This window comes from Protopterus annectens, chromosome 10.part0, assembly GCF_019279795.1.
Source record: "Protopterus annectens isolate FY-2018-M chromosome 10.part0, PAN1.0, whole genome shotgun sequence".
Lineage (NCBI taxonomy): Eukaryota > Metazoa > Chordata > Ceratodontiformes > Protopteridae > Protopterus > Protopterus annectens.
Window position 1 is genome coordinate 1,383,160,647 of NC_056744.1, and position 19,778 is coordinate 1,383,180,424.

Consider the following 19,778-nt stretch of genomic DNA (forward strand, 5'->3'; position numbering starts at 1 on the left):
CACACACACACACACACACACACACACACACACACACACACACACACACACACACACACACACACCCTTCCTTGAACATAATTCCCGTTTCAGAAAAAGATAAAAAGGTTTCCTTATGCTACTCGCTTGCATTCACTCAGTTAAATCCGTTCAGAGTGACGTTCCCACTCGCAGAGCATTTGAACAGCCAGAAATGTGCGCACGACTTGAGCTCCTTGAGCTCATTTCTGACAGGCTGGTAGCCCAGACGGTGCTGATGTCATTGCACACATGATGACATCAGCTCACAAAACACAAAGCATGAAAAAGAAAAAAGAAAAAAAATAGGAATTTGGAACACTAACGCAAAAAGTAATGCACATTTGTATTACTAGTTATCAAAAAAAGTAACTTATTACTATTACTGCGTTACTTTATTGAAAAGAAACGGCTAGTATTACTAGTTATTAAAAAATGTAATATGTTACAGTAACGCGTTAATTCTCTGTGCAGAACATAGTAAATTGTATGTGGTAATACATTTAAGTAGCTCAGAGTTGATACATTTTGTAAGACTTTGAATAGAAGGGACAGAATGATTATTGGACTGTAATTGGAGAAATCACTAGAGGAGCCATCTTTGTGTATGGGTAGGATATAACATTTTTTCCAAATTTTAGGGAAGTAGCTTTCTACGATAGAGCAGTTTATGGAGAGTGGGTAAGCTAGGGCACCTGTTGCAAGTTTAATATACTCTGCAGGAAGATTGTCTCAGGCAAATGTAGTTTGTTTTGTTTTGAGTAAGAATTTCTTGATGGTAGATTTGGAGGTGAGTTCAAAATCAAATGCACTGGGATTATTTGTCAGCAATGGAGAGTGTGTGTGGAGTCACAGGAGGTAGATTTAAGACAGAAGTTACTGTGTTAATAAAAAGCATATTGAATTTGATGACAATGCTGACATTAGTTTAGTTAGAAAAGAAGATTGATGGGGGACCAGAAAGGTTTGGGATCATTTTACTTATTGTATTGGAAGTTTATATAGTATGTATAGTATGTTTTATTGTCAAGTTTGGTCATATTTTGCTGTGTTTTGGTGTTGCTTATAGTTTTTGAGGCCAGACTGAGTTTCAGTTTGTTTACAAGTATTCCAAGTTACATCTCTTTCTTTCATTATCATTTCACTTTTTCTAGTTAACCAGTGTGTAAGGTTTACTTTAACCTTTTGGTTTCTTGGTGAGACATGTTCATGTAGGATGAAGAGAAATGGACTGGTAAAGTATGTGACAGTGTCATTTAAAGGAATACTATGAAGGCAGGTCCAGTAAATGTATTTTAAGCTGGCAAGGAAAGCATCTTTATGGAAAGATGTAAATTCACATAGTAGATTATACAGGTGATGTTTCACAGAGGAGTTTAGCTGCCTAATTCCAACAGTAGGGGGATTATCACTTGAGGAGTGAGGGAGAGAGTGAGAGACGAGAATATTATTTGGAGAATTTGTGAGTATCCATTCGACAGTCAAGCTTTTATTACATGTTTTATTGTATCAAGTAGAAGTGGAGATGAGTTGAGTGAAGCTTTACAAATTGATTATATTACTGTTGGAATATTAATAATAGTTTTCCAATCTATATTGAAATCCCTTAGTATTATAGTTTCTTGTAAGATATTTGCTGAGACCCAGGATAGGATCTCGTCTGTAGTATGTATGTTGTTACCTGGAGGTATCTTGACCAGCAACGATGCCAGAAGCTCAACAGTTTTAGTAGCTGGGGAAAGTTGGTGAATGTTATTGTAGATTATTGCCACCTGCTTTTTTGTTTGTTCTATCTAATCTTAGCATATTATACCTTGGAGGAGTGATCTTCTCATCTTTTATATTTTGTTTCATCTATACTTTAATTACAACCATGGTGTCAGAGGAGTGGAGGGCAATCAAAGTAAGAACCTCTATCAGTTTGTTTTTAATGCCTTTGGAGTTAATTCTGTAAAGGTGCAGGTTATTGATATTAGGGGATAGGCCTAAAGATCAGGGTGTACTACGGGTAATAATTTGCCAATCAGTTTGGGAATGATGGGAGGGTCTGCTGTCATTTGGTAATATTTTATATTTAATGGAGGAGGGGACATGGATTTGGGTGAATATCTCCACAGAGGTTAAGTGTGTGAAGTGAGCCTAAGGCAGGGAAAGAGCTGTTTTTTTTTTTAATAAGTTTATAGAGAATAGGATTGTGAAAGGTACAGTTTGGTTTGAAAAGCTGATTAGGCTTGATGTGATATGCAAATGATAGTGAGTTTGAGTTTGAGAATCAGACACTTGAAAGTGAAGTTTTTGGAGTTGAAAGGATGTTAGGAATGAGTAATAGGCATGGGTAGGATAAGAAGTTACAAAGGAAGCATTTTGATGTAGGCTTGATGTGGGAAGATAAAAAGTGTTGGATAATTGTGGTGGGTGAGTCCAATTTGGAGGAAAAAAGGTCAGGGTATGCTGGGGTAAGTGAGGGGTAGAGGTATATGCGGTGATGGGAGATTGGTAAAAGTTACAGGTTGGAGGTATAAGCACGAATTTGATGAGAAAAGAAGTCTGAAAAGTATTTTTAGAGGATTAGTGGAGAGAGAAGAGGAAGACTTACACAAAGAAAAGTGTTGAGTTGCTATATATTGTTTATGGGAGATAAATAATGTGTTTGGAATGAGAAGTCTGAGCATAGGTAATGTGAGATGATTGGAGTGGGATGAAGCTGACTTTTCAATGGGTCTCATTGTGGATGGCAGGAAATTGGGCAGGTATAAATGCGGAGTAGGTGTTGCTGAGAAGGACTAGTTAGTGACGGCAAAGGATGCTTCGAGTTAGAATAATGGGGCAGTGAGAGTTGAAATGAGCAGATTTGGTGAAAAAGAGAAAAGAGTATGTGAACGGTATGAAAATATAGGGGGTTATTTAGTACTTTTATGTGATAGGTAGGACAGTAGGCATTTGGTAAAGGAATGGTTCTCTGTGTATAAGTGTAGGTTTATGCAGATGGGTAGGTGTAGCTAGTGTGACCAGTTTGCTATAAGCAAAGAGTGGGAGCATGAAACAGGTAACTGACAGAATAAAATCAGGTGGTGTGTATAGTTAGTGAGATGATTTGTTAAATGGAGAAGTGGATATTTAGAGAAACAGTTGTATATGTGGTTTGAGAGTAAGAATTTACTTTAAGAGGGTTTGGTGGGGAGGCGATAGGGAGGAAAATAAAAAGTATCAAAGTAAGGGTCTGGGGGACGGGAGGGCAACAAAGGAGACTAGAGACACAAGAACATTAGTGCAAGTTAATCTGTATATATACACACACACACACAAACACACACACACACACAAAATGCAGATGTGCACAGAAACGCACACACACATACACACACACATATGCACACACACAGTTAGGGTCCCAAAATAGACTCAGAATGGTAGTACTCCAGCCAAATTAAGTAAGAGTTAAAAATAAAAATGGAAGAACTTTGCAGTGTTTAGATGTGATGTAGCACAGAAAAGTGGGTTAAATTAGATATTGTATCAGTTGCATTAAGCATCAGCCAAGGAGTGGCATAAGCCAAGGAGTGGCATAGACATCTAAGCATTTAGCCACACAACCTTTTCACTAGCAAGAGAAGATCCTGCTTTTTGTAAACTCGATACTTTAAATCTAAGGGGATATTGCAGAAATTTAACATCAAAAACATGATAGTTTTCAGGAGTGCTTCCTTAAACATAAAAATTAACAGAAGGTGTCCATAATGCCATTGTCATAAAAATGTAGAAATATATTCCCTGTAGGACTTCATAATACTTACAGAAGGTAATCCTTGAAGATACATTACTGATGATGGTGTACTTTGTGTTTTGTCTGGGAGAAACACGCACTCTTCATCTGGTAGCCCTGTGGCTATATCTGTGTTACATATACAAGAGGTTCCCCTGCATGCCAGTACTCCTTTAAGGTCAGTAGAACACCTGAAATGCAATTACATCAGTTATTAATAAACAATGCAAATGGCCTGTGTACAATTTAAGACAAATGGTTCATTAAGACATTTTAGAGAAGATTTATTATCACATATTTAAAACATACATTAAGAAAAATTCACAGCTATTATACCCAAGTTGCACTGCTCTACACAGAATGTATTCCTGCACTTGTGAATGCTAACTATCATTTCTACTCATAAAGAGAAATCTTTATGATGGAGTAGAGAGTACGCTGGATTTGAAGGAAATCCATTTTATTGTGGAGCATCTCATTAAGAGCATCTTAGCTTAGTTTCTTTCTGTAAGTGACTTAAACATTGAGAAAGCAATTTTACAAACTCCATTTTACTAAAATATTGGGATAAGGGGCAACAGTGGTCTGTTTACATACCAGAGTTATCTATATCACAAATTAAGTTAGTGTGATCTCAGAGTGAAAATGAGCAGTGGGGGGATCAGTCCCCCACATGTAGGCTGCAGGAAGTTTGCCCCCCCCCCAACAAAATGTTTATTTTTTATAATTTTTCCTAGCTGATCACTGTTTGGTAATAAGTTGAAATGTATTATCTCCGCTTATTGGTTAGATGACAGGTTGGTCCAGTCAACAGGTTCAGTTCAATGAGGTGTTGAAGAAAAAGTTTGTCTGTCACAATTACAGACCCTATTCTTAGACACAGTCTGTGAAATGATACACGATTTTTTTGTACAGCAAAATATCAGAGAAACAAACTAGAAACAAACACTGCATGCTGGGAAGTGTGACAACATTGGCATAGCCAGACATATACAACTATGCTTGACTGAACTTATTTATCCTGGCTTATACTTGTGCTTTTTTTGTTAAATTACCTATTTTTTCAGATTGTATAGTTGGCTTAATGGTTTTTTAAGCCTGCCATTTCAGGAGTTATTTTTTTCTTTTTTAGGAGTTAAAAGGTATAATGTTCAGAAACATTAATAATAATGTACAAAATAATAATAAGTGGGGCACTATATAATAAGGAGAGGGTAACATTCTAGACGATGGAGTATAATTCCAAAAATTCTGTCAATTCCTCTGCATAACATACCTCCACATATAATCAACACATCAGAAGAAAGGGTATACTTGTGAGAGAGAGGACTACATTCTGGTAGATGGCATACAATACCAAACATTTTGGCTATGACACTGTATATATGATCAGCACATCAGAATTCACAGCTATGAGTGGAATTCCACATAAATCTGTAACATAGCAGCTTCCAACTCACATAGAAATACTTTATTTTGGAGGGCTTTGGTCTATTACACCCAGAACATATATATACATTTTTCAAGGGTGCACTAATACAAATGAAGGGAGAGGCAGTAATATATTCCATTCTTCAATGATATGTACCAGTTCATCCTTTGCCACCAATCCACCTTCCAAACTTCATCTTTCTCATTTTAATTATTGATGTCTTAATGTGTCACCATGCTCCTAGTTACATTATTTCACCTATTTGTTATTAGGTAGTGTAATCACTGACAATTATACTTGAAAAGGAAGAATGGCTTAAATCACAAGCTTTATACAAAGGGGGACTATTATATCCAAGAAGGCGCTCTTGGAAGTCCCTTGTGAAGGAAGAAAAAGAGAATCTTGCTCTTCCTTGGGTATCATGCAAAACCCATACTCTTCCCAGTGTCTAAAGCAGCTTTGGTCACTCAGACATTTCCACTTCAGGAGCAAAATTGTAAACCTTGTGCATGGACACATGTTCACACATCATATGAAGTGGATCAAAATGCAGCAAAAAGGCATTACAAACCGGTTATGCAGTGTAGTCTCAATGTGCTATGAGCTTCACAGACACTGTGCATGAGCATATGGTGCACAACTCAGGCACATTCAGGAAAGAATAGGTAGAATGCCTATGATCATATTGTGGTGTGTTATGGTAGTGATTCAAAGGCAGCTGCAATAAATGCCATCATCATTATAATCGTTCCACTATGAACCCCACATTAGCATGATAAAAATGTGTCATCACCATTTTAGTAGAGGCAGGAGTAATATGAGCAAATAAGGAATTAGTATTTTACTACATTAGGAAACTGGGTTTTGAAATAGGCAACATAGGCATGTTGAGGAAGGACTGGACACTTGGTAATGCAACCTGCAGTACACTGTATTGCCCTGTGCTGTACATCCATGAATGATTATAACAACAAGGACATAGAGGAACAGCTGTGTATGGGTATGGGAATTCACTGCAATAGCTTTCATACCTGGATGTGGGTGGGAGGCACATCAATGTCGAGTGCAGAAAGGACAGAACTTGCTACACCGGCAAAATTTCCCTTTTACAGTAGGCAAGGTATATAAGGAACATGATGTTCAGTCAATTATAGGAAATCAGTTTGCTGATACAGGAAGTAAAGTCATAATAACAAGCCCATATCTCCAGTACACGTAGGAGAAGAAGGACTAGCACATCACAACAGGGAACAAATAAATCGGCATCATATGGGGTTGTATTTAGTATACAGACATATGGGACATGTATTGTCAGCCATGTACAAAAAATGGCCAAAATATGTAACCCACAAATGTACATGACCTGTAATGGTATGGGATATGCAGCATCTATAAACATTCACCACCCGTGAGACCAAGGTATTATTGAAAGCCCTCCACAAACATGGCATGCACATACTGGTAAAAAAAAAAACACAAAGTCTTTTCAAGTGTAGTTATGGTAGGGAATATTACAACAGATCAGTGCTGTGAGTGCCCACAATAGTAGTTTACAGCAGGTTTGGCGAAGGACAACTGATATGATACTGCATTGCCAGGAACAAGGCACAAGACATTGTTAGGAAGATGTTCAGCATAAGAGGTGGATTACTAATAAAGAAGAAGATGTTCACAGATAAGATGAGTTGCTGGAGTCTTTGTCTGGAGAAGGAAAGTGAGCCCTTATAAAAAGTGGTGGCCTGGATGTGGTCATTGAGCTGGTAACTGCATGAGTGTCTATTGGGGTGTAGTAGGTTAGCATAAGCTATTATATTGCATGTACTATAGTGCAGTAGAGTGCATGTAAGGCAGGGCTCATTTAGAAAGAGCCTTCTGTGTGCTTGTCATAAAGGTACCATTGACTAATATCTGCGTGCAAAGCAAGTTATGCAAATATCCAGGTTTCTCTCGTTAGGCCAGATAGAGAATCTTTTCCATTTACTCTGGTATATCTTCCAAATGGAATTCTTTTGTGAAGAAGTAAGGATGCTCAGAACTTGGGAAGAGAGTCTGAAATGTCCAGCTATCATTAGAAGTGGAGAAACCATGTAATTAAATTGAAGGCTTGTATGTCTGGGAGAGGTAGTCAGGAAGGGTGAGATAGTAGATCTATAGATGGGTCCAGAACCCAAGGAAGGTACATCAGATGAAGGCAAAGGAATGGAAACCATACTTGTAGAGGACAAAATGGGACAATGAAGATCACCTTGTTTATCTGTAGGCATGCTTTTTGTAGCAATTTGCAAATGAGGGGTGTAGGAGGATAAGCATAAAGGAGATCAGGGGGCCAATCATGAATTAGGGTGTCTCTCAGTGACGCCCCTTCCAGGGGCATTTGAGAAAAATACCTGCTGCATTTGAAATTGTGGGTAAAGGCAAAAAAGTCACAGAGTGGCTGGCCGCCTTGATAAAAAATCTGTTCTACCACTAATGATTGATAGACCAATTGTGAGGCAAAAGAATAGATCTGCTCAGTCTGTCTGCTAAAAGATTGGGTTTCCCTAGGATGTGCATTCCCAAAAGAAAGCAAGTGGAAGAAATCACCCACTGCCACACTCTCAATGCCTCCTGACATAATGAATTAGAGTGAACTCACCCCATTTTTTGATGTAGCAGCCTACTGACATGTCTGTCTATGTGGCACTTGTTTCTCAAAGGAGAATATCTTGAAAAGCCTGCAGCTTTAGGACAACTGCCCTCATCTCTACAATGTTGATATGAAGGTTGTCTCTAAGGGGGAACCATATGCCTTGGGCTGTCTGTCCCAGGTAATTCTCCTCACCCCAGTGATGGTCACTGTGGGCTTGGGCAAAGGTAAGACAAAGGGGTGGCCCTGACAGACATCTGGTGTATGAATCCACCAGTATACATGTTGTTTGCAAATCTTTATTACTCAAATGGTTAAGGTCATGTAATGACAATTCACAGAACACTGTACTGCTAGGGTCCACTGTAATACTCTTATATAGAATCTGGCAGAAGGGTAATGGAACCTTCATTGAGCCGAGAAGCAGAAGGACTAACCTAACTGGTAATGACTGAAGTGACAATAGGAAAGTGGCCCGATGTTATAGCTTGGATAGTCTGGAATGAAGGAGTCGTGCCACTTGAGGAACCATATTCAGATGACCACATATGTACTCCAGAATGTGAGTGGGAAAGAGATGAGATTTATTTTAGCTGACTGTGATGTCCAGATGAAAACATAAATAGAGCATGTTGCCCCTAGTGCATATCAGAAAATGTCTGGTGGGAGCAGTGAGGATCCAGTTGTCAACACAGAGAAACTCACAAAATCCCAGCATTGTCGTATGAGCTGCAACCATGCACTTGGTTAACACTGGGGAAGCTTTGGTGAAACCAAAATGACTTGCTCCCATCCAGAAGCGAAATTAGCTCCTGGGTCATCTGTCTGTTTTTATGTGATAGTATGCATCTTGAAGATCTGTGGAGGCCATTCAATCATCCTTCTTCAAAAGAGGTTGAATGGACTTAACAGGGACCATTTGGAACTTCAAGTGTTTGACAAATTGGATCAAGTGACTTAGGTCCAAAACTGGCCTGAGGTCCACAGTTTTCTTTTGCACTAAAAAAAAGTAAGTTATGAATGCTTGCTGGTCTGGTGGGACCTCTTGGATGACTATTTTTATAAACAACTTTTCTATTTCTAAGGCTGCTTTCTTCCTGTGATTGGGTGGTACATCAGGCATTTTTCTTGAACAAGTGGGGGTACAAAGGCAAAAGGGAATGTAATAACCTCTGGTAATTATTTTCAGCACCCAGATGTCTTTGATGATGGATGTCCAGGCCTCTGGGTGCGGAGATAAGTGCCCCCAACTGCCTCCAGAGTGAGGCAGTCAGGCAACTGTTCAGGGGCACTGGAAAGGCTTAACAGAAAAGGGACCTGTAAACCCTTGGTTTTACAGGCCAGCTCTGCCATGTGGGTGATGTCTCCCATTAGAGTTCCCTCTTCTGCCATAAGCAAATTTGTCTCCATAGGATTCCTGAGAAAAACCTTGCAATTTCCAGAACCACATCTTTCTGTCCCCTTTCTAGTTTCTTGAAAAAGTCCTCCAAGGGGTAAAGAAATATATCCATATGGCTGGTCAGATTTTCCTGCTCACTTCTCGAAAAAAGTCTGTATAACTTTGGGTCCAAATAGAGCAGAGCCATCAAATGATTAATTGATGAAGGATGTCTTGCAGGGCTCCCAAAAGTCCTAAAGGCACATCATGGCATGCTTCCCAGTGGTAATGCCTAAACACACTGCTCCTGAAACAGCTTCTGTAGTGTGTGAAATCAGAAGCATGTAGGTGTTTGACAGGGACCAAAGGTGGCCAGATGCAAAAAGATGGTCTTTTTATCCTCTGCCAACATGGCCCCCCAAGAGGGATTTGGTAAGCTCAGTTATCAAATCCCTCTGAAATCTTGTGAGGTGTACCATGTAAATGAGCAGGCATTGAATAAAGGTCACTGAAGCAAAAATCTCCTCCCCAAATCTGCCCAGGGCCCTAGACTCTCTGTTAGGGGAGTTATCAGAAGGACTTTCCTCAGCAATTTCCTTTTAGGTGGCTGCCTCAACTACCATGGCATCAACCGGGGGACCCCCCTGCTCCAATGGTCATGGTCCTTTGGTGTAACTAGGTATTTGTCTGTTTTTTTTTTTTTTTTTTGAGTAGGAGTAGGTTCTGTGGTTTCCAAATCCTTCCAAACTAAACCATTTTGTCCACCGGGGTACCACCCAGGATATTGCTGATCTACTTCTGAAGGTATGGAAAGGGGCTTCAGAAGACCAACCACCTTTCTGCCCCAGAACCCAAAGAATTTCTCTTAATTTCTCTAAATGAGAAATCCTCAAGTGATGATCTGGGAGATACCTCCCCTTCATCAAAGTCGGTGCCTTCTGTTAAAGGTTTCTGTGGGGAATTAATGTGGCTCTCTTGCACCTTTACCTCTGGGAACATCCTTGTAAGGTTGATCTGAGGAGGACCCAAGATTTTGCATGAGGTCCTGCAAAATGACTGACTCAAGGCTGGAAGTGGCTAGCTGCCCTGATGGGACAGAATGAGCAGACACAGGATCCAGGGGGAGACAGCTGTGGAGGTAGCGGACCTGAGGGGGATAAGGATGTCTTGTCTCCAGTCATGTGGAAAGCTCTCTCCATTTTCTCAAATTCAGAAGCTGATGTAGATCCCAGGACTGCCCCAGTAGGGGCCAAAGCCACCTGCCTGCAGAAATTCTAGACTTCCTTATGACCATGCCTCAACACAGACATCAAAGCCAAACTATTGCACTGAAGCCCTGAGGGGAAAGGACAGCTCTGATAGCCTTTGAGTCAAACCCTCACCCCCAGACCCTATGCTGAAGCTATGATTCTGAAGACAAGTCACAGGACAATGTTCTGGAACCTTCTGTTGAAAGCTTACATAAAAGCCCAGTTACAATTGCACAGTAAGGTATAAAGCAGGAAAGAAATTACAAAGAAGATGCTCTCAGGGAAGACGTGCCTGATTTAATAAAGATGGACAGACATTCTAAGATAGATGAAAAAATAGATTACAGAAAGTAAGTAAGACTCAAAATGTTAAAAAAGTAAGACAAATGAACACAATAAGCAGGACTATTAAAAGAAATATATAGGCTACATGACTTTGCACCTAAATTAATAACAGATAAAGTGCTACCACAATAACAAAGAATGACAAAGGAAAGGAAGGGAACAAGTAGAATGCCACCATGGAGGCATGAAACAGAAAGAAACTATAAAGCATTTAAGACAAGTATCACTATTAGAAGAATACAAAAAAAGGAACACATCATCAGAAATTCTTAGAAACACAGATAGGGTAAAAGCAATAAATGCTATCAAAACAGACTAGGATTTATCCTATACAATTTCCAATAATAAACTAAAAATATCAGCACCATCAGAAAAACATAGAAGCTATGTAGATAAATACAGAAAAACATAGAAGCTATGTAGATAAATACAGAAAAACAAAGAAGCTATGTAGATAAATACAGAAAACCATAGAAGCTATGTAGATAAATACAGAAAAACATAGAAGCTATGTAGATAAATACAGAAAAACAAAGAAGCTATGTAGATAAATACAGAAAAACATAGATGCTATGTAGATAAATACAGAAAAACATAGAAGCTATGTAGATAAATACAGAAAAACATAGAGGCTATGTAGATAAATACAGTAAAACATAGAAACTATGTAGATAAATACAGAAAAACAAAGAAGCTATGTAGATAAATACAGAAAACCATAGAAGCTATGTAGATAAATACAGAAAAACATAGAAGCTTATGTAGATAAATACAGAAAAACATAGAAGCTATGTAGATAAATACAGAAAAACATAGAAGCTATGTAGATAAATACAGAAAAACAAAGATGCTATGTAGATAAATACAGAAAAACAAAGAAGCTATGTAGATAAATACAGAAAAACATAGAAGCTATGTAGATAAATACAGAAAAACAAAGAAGCTATGTAGATAAATACAGAAAACCATAGAAGCTATGTAGATAAATACAGAAAAACATAGAAGCTATGTAGATAAATACAGAAAAACAAAGAAGCTATGTAGATAAATACAAAGGAAAAGTACAACATAAGCAATTTATTGATGATCAATAGGTTTTGTAGAAAATTGGGAAATAAAGCAAAAGCAATCGAAACAACACAAAAATATGTAAATCTTAGAGAAGCATTTATAAAAAACATACTGAATATAACAAACATGACAAATAGACAGAAGAATTAAAAGAAAAAGTAAGAAGCTCTAACACAGAGGGTATGAAATGCGGTGAAGTAACAGCCAGACACAAAACTGAGAAAAGCTCGTAAATGCAAAACCAGAGTCCACTTGCAATACTTAACTTCTGGTTTAAGTTATTACCATTTTCACACAAAGATATAGCCATGCGTAAAAATTACTTAAATGCACATCCTGAACAGACCTTCGTAACAATAGGAAAACAGTCCTTTAGAGTGAACCTGAAGACATCCTATGGATTATTAACTAATAACTTGCCTTCTGACAATATCAGTTATGCAGACAGAGTTTGAGGCCTCTGGAAAAAGTAATAATGGCAACAGAACAAATCATTATTAAAAATGTCAAATGAAATAAAGGATTAACTATTGTTAAATAAAACTGTAGCAGAGAGCTGTAGAAAGGGAAAGAATCTAAGTATGGCATTGATAGATTACGAAAAAAGTATTCAACAGCATCCCACATTCATGGATAATGTAATGCTTACAGATGGATAAAATAGTCTACACTGATCAGTTATATTGCAGTGACTATAAAAAAGTGCCTAACCACTTTACCACTAAGCTATGACAAAGGGCAAATTATTATCCAGGGATAAAACTTCAAACGGGATATTCCAGGGTGATTCCTTGTTACCACTACTGTTTTGTCTTACTATTAACCCATTAAGTTGTTTACTTAGAATATGCTTACAACTTAATTTACAGAAATCAGTCTTGTTTAATGGCATCTCATCTACCTTTGGTGGATCATTTAAAACTGTAAAGTTCATCAGCTGAGGATTCAAGACCACAATTAGAAATACTTAAAACTTTCTCAAGTAATATAAGTATGACATTTGGTCTTGATAAATGTGCAAAAACAATATTTATAATAGGAAACTTGCAGCACCAAGAAAATATTAACCTCGGACAAGAAATGATAAAAAAAGACTTGAACAAGGAGTGTATAAATATTTGGGAATAGATGAAGGCTCAGCAATAAATCATGAAGAAATGAGTATTGGTAGCAAATGCTTCAGAAGACTAAAGGACAAACTATAAGTTTCTTTGGCATCTAGGAAGAAAGCCCAAGTCATAAATCAATATCTCTCCCTAATATCTCATTTACAGCCTTGGTGTGACTGAATGTTTCCAAACAGCACTGAATCATTTCTCCAAGAAAACAAGAAATGCATTGTGCTTATCAAATGATATATAAGAAACAGTGTACATCATGATAATTATATCTGTCAGTGTGAAGGAGGTATGGGCTTCCTCAAAACTGACTACACATAGCAACTGTGGGACTGCATGCATATTTTCTGACCACCATTACTTCCAAAGCTAGTGAAAGTTCTAAAAGAAGAAGAGAAGTATAAGATGACATCTTTGCTTGATTTAGCAGAAGTATTTCTTGAATGAACAATGTGTGAATTAGAATGAGTAAATAATGACAATAATCGTTGTTCATTGCACTACAACAGCATTTATAACTTCTTCCACATCACACTACTAAATCCAGTAAACACAAGAGTACACATATCATGAGGATAACATGTTTTTGATTTGTTAACTGACATATAGATGTAATCCAAACAATCATGTCAATTTAGCATGCAGGTGAATAATAACTGAGTGGCAGCTACTTAGCAAATACTGTATTTACATGGCTGCTATCACTTGCAGCCCCACTGAACTTCAAACTGAGTAAATGATGACAAGGTGGAGGTAAAAGTAAAATGGTATGAGGCTGTGACAGCCAGGACTGCAATAATGGCGATGCGACATTTACTAGGATGTCCAGATAGAAGCCCAGTGAATAATTCTTCAGAGGTTTTACTATATTAAAAAGTACCCTCACATGACTGCTTTCCTGTGAATCCAATCTCATTCAGGCCTATAAACATGAAACAGTGATTTTCTTAGTTTGTACCAGTCAGGCTAGGCAATAACAAAATGTTAAAGAAAAAAAATCTGCACTGTTAATCTATGAATTTACTGATTTTAGCAGAGTGAGGCTGCAGCCCTGCAACCCACTATCATGTGCTGCCTCTGTTTAGCGTTAATATAGTGAGATGCTGCACTGCCACAAATTGCCATATGGAGTTCGAATTATTACAGTCTGTAGCAGAAGATCATTTATTTGGAAATAATACAGTACCCAAACTCTAGTCTTATAATGTGACCTCCAAGCTATGAGTTTCTTGCCATTGGGTAGATCTGGGTCAATAGCTTTGCTCTGTAACACATCCTGGCATTTCCTTAGTTGATTTTAGAAGTAGCAGTGGATAAATACAAATATAGAGTAAATACTGTGTATGGTATATTTGTTCATGTAATGATCTGAAACCCAAACAAGGGGGATGCATTTTATATTCAGAGAACATAGATTATTTCTATATATGGGAGACTTTTGATCTTTGCACAGCTATCACCCTCTTGCAAGTGCAATATTGTCCCTCTAAGGTCACTGCATGGCAGCAGAGAGCACTTAGTAGCCTTCAGACATGTAACTGTTGTGCACTTTTCATTCAGCATATAGCATAGCCCGCCACTTGCCACTAAAGTGGTCTGATTTACACCAATTGTCAGCCAACAGTGCCTTTATAGCCATGTAGCCCACCCATGTATCCCACTTCTTAATACTTTTGATGACTTCCTCAATGTGCCACCCACCTGCAAGTAGAGGCACTCAGTAAAACAGTGAAAAAATACCTGGAATTAATAAGATGTCTTAATAGATGGTTGCCAAGCTTTTTATTGTCCACTGTGATGAATTCATCCCATGTAGTGGTGGAGGCTGGATAGCTAAACTTCAAATGCTCTTACAGTGCAAGCCTAGACATCGTTTTGCTTATCCTTTAACTTTTAACTCTCCTCCTCACATGAGTAACATGCTACAAACATCTGTCTGCCTCTCCATTTGCAGTTAACTGCCTATCATAAGCCTTTTAGCCCCTCAGAAATATTGCTAGCTAGCACAAATACCCTCTATCCCTAAAAGGAGAAATAGGTGCCAGAGTCCCCTCAAATCATTATCACCTAGTCAGGCATCCAGCACTCAAATCACTGTCATTGGCATTGCGGATGACAGCTTCTTGTGTGTACCACTGTTCCTACGTAGATGATTATGGAGGAAAGCAGTACCTGTAAGAAATTGCCAGAAATACCACATTATAACTGTTAGGTGAAGAACCATACTACTTCTGTTATAGACACACCTTACTGTGTCACTATATTCAGATTTCAGAAACATAGCTATTGACCAACAGTGTGATACAACTCAGATTATAAGTGTGACGGTGAACTTCTGTAGGTAACGTGCCACAACAGTGTGGTACAACTCAGATTATACGTGTGGTGGTGAACTTCTGTAAGTAACATGCCACAACAGTGTCATACAACTCAGATTATAAGTGTGATGGTGAATGTCTGTAGGTAACATGCCACAACAGTGAGATACAACTCAGATTATAAGTGTGATGGTGAACTCCTGTAGGTAATGTGCCACAACAGTGTGATACAACTCAGATTATAAGTGTGATGGTGAACTTCTGTAGGTAATGTGCCACCTTTCTTACTTGTGAGACTAATGAAATAGGCAAAACTTAATAACAATCTATTATGTCAAGATAACCTGGTTGCTTCAATATCTCCAGTTCCTGATCTGTAGAAGGGTCTGTCCGCATTGTATTCATCAAATACTCCCCATCGAAGGTGAGCCCATTCGTGGACCAGCAGATTTCCTAAAGGGAATATATAAAATACACTACATTAATATATCTACATATGTGTGTGTGTGTGTGTGTGTGTGTGTGTGTGTGTGTGTGTGTGTGTGTGTATATATATATATATATATATATATATATATATATATATATATATACACATATATATATATATTTGCCATTATCAGCAGTATAATATTAATTTTACTTTATTATTTTCATAAAAAGTTAAGATGGTTGAAAACCTTTGTCTTTTACATTAAGTACAAACATCAGTATTATACAAAAATATTATCAAACCTTAAATTATTCAGTGAAAACAAGAAATCTCAACCATACTATGGCCTATCTAGATAAGATACTAGGATAACATTTTAAAAGGTGAAATGATGTTAAAGAATCATATTATATTTACAGACTGATTTTCATTTTTAAAAAGATGACTATTGCTAATATGCAAATGTATAGTGTCTTAGCAATTACATGAATGTGACTTAGGCATTTTACAGTATATAATGCATGCTTTTGTATGTTTACCTTAGCTTATAGGAAAAACATGCTGATATAACTTTGCATGATTTTACTTCTCATATCAACCTTTATTTTAGTTCCTCCCTGTCTTAACCATCCTGCAACCTGGCCTACTAACACATTCATTCTCCCAACCAAATCTCCATAGCATGCAGTTTGTGGAAACAGTTTAGAGGTAATAGGCAATGGTCTATGTTTGCTTAGAATTTTCTTTTCTGTTGCTCAGCCTACATGCATGCACTCATTAGATGAGGCTCATATTCCCACAGTCCCTATTACTTCTTGCCCTTCCTCCAGGTGGCAATCAAGTTGAACTTAATTCTCTCCCCAAAAGCTGAGCTTACTGACATCAACAATTCAGTCTAACTCCTTCTTAAGCCCCTCATCCAGTGTTCTGGTACCTATCAGAACCCACATCATGTGTGGAACACTTGTAACTTTCTTTCTCTGAGACATGGTGTCATTATTTAAGCCTTCCCTTCCTGCATCCCACAGTTTACTTCAGGATAATTTCTGCCTGCCCTTTCCATTTAATCTGCTTGTTTCCAGTAGGAAGAAAAATAATTTTGTTGTCTTCAATTGTTTCACTAACCCTTCAGCTATATATGTTTTAAGTACTTTTAGAACTGTTACCATTTTGAGGTCTACTTCACAATGTCGAAAGCCGACAATATCAAAGCTGATATTGTCGGCACCACAACATCGAAAATGCAGAACATTGTGCAGGTAAATGGAAATCTCCGTAGGAGGAGATTTCTGTTTATCTCAATGTAGTGCGGTCTCAGAGTTGGAATATTTAAGTAGGGGGGTGTGGTGGGTGCAGGGGGGCTTGCCCCCTGCCTAGGCTAGTTAGTTTTTATTTTTGTTTTGTTTTTTTTTTAAACAGTATTCAATGTTTTACTGCATTGATCACTAGAGGTCGACCTTTAGTGATTCACTGTAGTAACATTTTGATAATGTGATATAGATGCCAATTTTGTTCCCGTACATTAGACTTTTCTGTGTGAGTATATTGCACAATTCTTTTTTTTTATCAATGCATATGCTATGCCAAAAATGTTGGGAAATATGAACATTCTTCAAAGGTACTATCAGCTTTGTTTTTTATATAGATGTATATATATATATATTTTGTTATAGAAAGACTACAGATTGCCAACTTTCCATTGCAGTTTCTCCATCTCATGAACAGCACCTCTGGAAGGCATTCCAATCTTTAAGACACATTTAGCAGTTTGTATATAAAATCACATATGTTAGATGACACTTTGAATATTTTAAGTAGACAACAATAGGCAGAAAGCTGAGAACCACTTCTGGATGCAATGCCAGTCCTTTGCAGGATGCAAGGGCACATGTACATGCACACCCCTACAAGCAATTTAGACATTTTTGCCATTTCACATATTAGCATGTCTTTGTATATTAATCACATGTACAATTCTTTACTGGAGTTACTTATTGCATTTTAGCACACCTGTTTTTATACTTCATTAGGTGTACTTGACATAGTGGTTTTTCCAAATCCTGTTGCAAATATCTTCCATTAATTAGGTGGTAAAACTGCTTATCAGACCGTGTTCTGTATACAGCACCTATCAAATTTATAGAATAAGTCAGTATTCAGAGTGTCCTAGGGACCAGCATTGAAAATGGAAATAAAAAGTTATTTTTACTTAATTCTTTGTGTAATACTATTACTGCAGTGATTCTTCAGTGCCCCATCCTAACAACCATGGCTCAGATACTTTTGAGGAATGTTCTGAAATGATAGACTTTCCTTCTTATTGCAATTTACAAATGGATTTGCTTCGAAACTAGAACAGCAAATGCTCTGAACACTGTAGAACTTGTATTTAGCAAGCTGACACCACTGTTTCCCAAGAATACTTTCAGGTGGCTCCTGCATTTCAGATGCCATAATGTAGAAATTCTCTTGACTGAACTAGAACTGGAAAACAATGAATCATAACATCGTAGCTTCCATGTTTAGCCATCAAATGGAAATATGTTTTGTTGATGAGCATATGTAACATACTGCTGACAACTGAAAATGAAATTTTAGGTCTTGGATACCATTAATGGCACACACAAAACTCAAAAACAAATGTAATAGTCTCAGAAATCCAGCCTAATGATTTCATTCTATCCCAGAAACAGCACTTGCTAGGCACAAAATGATTATGATATCCACTCACTGGAAATGACAAACACCATCACAATTTGCAAGTGACTTAACCAGACATTGCTCCTGGGTCACTCCTGTAAACGAGATGTGTTTCCAGTGGGCCTACCTGGTTATTAAATGAGTATTATTATTAAGAAGACATTTGGTTTATACATGTAGGAAATGGTAGGGCCTAATGCAGAACCTTGGAGGATTCCCTTGCTAAACTTTACAAAGGCCATGTATCATTTTACTGTATAGCTTCTGCTGCCAGTTAATTACTTAACAAACATAGTGTACGTGAATATAGGTTAATGGTACTGAGCCCGTTGATGACTGTTTTAAAGTGAATAGTGGTTAAGCTTAGAACAAGTCTAGAAAAACTGCTGCAGTAATGCAGCAGAGCAGGGCTATGCTGATACCACATCCTTTTTGAAAGTCGTGTTGAAATAGAAAGATACTGTTGTTTCTATAAAGGAAATCTAGCAGTTCAGAATGAATGATTATTTCTCAGATTTTTTGAGAAGAGATAAAGCATATTAGAGACATCAATGTTGTCCTCTTTTTGAGTAGGAAAATATAAGCCTCTTTCCACATTGTAGGGTTTTCTCATCTAAGGTACTTTTGCTTATAAAAAATATAAGTAAAACATCTAATGAAAAGAAAACCATCTTTAAGAATCTTTAATTTTGATTGTAATTCCACCTGAGTCCTCAGTTTTTATCTTGCTTAGGAGTTCTCCAATTTCTAACATGCTAAGAGTTTGTTGTAGAGCTGGGACTGAGTAATAGCCAGTGACTCAAAAGGACTAACATAGCTGGAAATTTGTAGACATCACACAGCTAACTTAAAGTATTTCTTAAATAATCCAGTTACACTGTATCTTGTGCATCTGGCAGAGGGAAACATGTATGGAATAATGACCTACACTACAGGCTCAGAGGATCATGGGAAGTTACTAGGCTATTGACCCTGAGGCCCTTACAAGCCTAGCCAGAAATTTAGCCCATGTTCCAACAAGTCAGCACACAATGCCCTGTCCAGCAGGGACACAGGTGGAATCCCAGGGGTGTATTTTCTGTTCCCCATCCAGTTATCCAGGTTATGCTTAAAAAGGGTTAAAGAGGTACTCTGCTTGACGTGAAGAGGGAGTCTATTCCAAGTCCAATTGATGTCACAGACCAGGCTGAGGTCACACATGTGGGTTACTCGAGTGGAGCTTGACTTGTGGATATGTAGTAATCCCATCGAGGCAAGGTCTGAGATTGCTTTGAATACCAGACAGAGGTCACCTCTGAGGAGTCTGTATGAGACTGAGTAGAGGGA

General features: G+C 37.8%; 1 protein-coding gene across 1 annotated transcript in view; it reads right to left on the reverse strand.

Moving 5' to 3' along the window:
- Window positions 1–19,778, reverse strand: part of CLCA4 (chloride channel accessory 4) — a 580,176-nt gene that overhangs the window by 410,664 nt on the left and 149,734 nt on the right. Inside the window, exons 4-5 of the mRNA XM_044086020.1 lie at window positions 15,664–15,772; window positions 3,813–3,972 (exon numbers count right to left, since the gene is read on the reverse strand). Of these exons, the coding sequence (XP_043941955.1) occupies window positions 3,813–3,972; window positions 15,664–15,772 (269 nt within the window). The remainder of the gene's footprint in view (window positions 1–3,812; window positions 3,973–15,663; window positions 15,773–19,778) is intronic.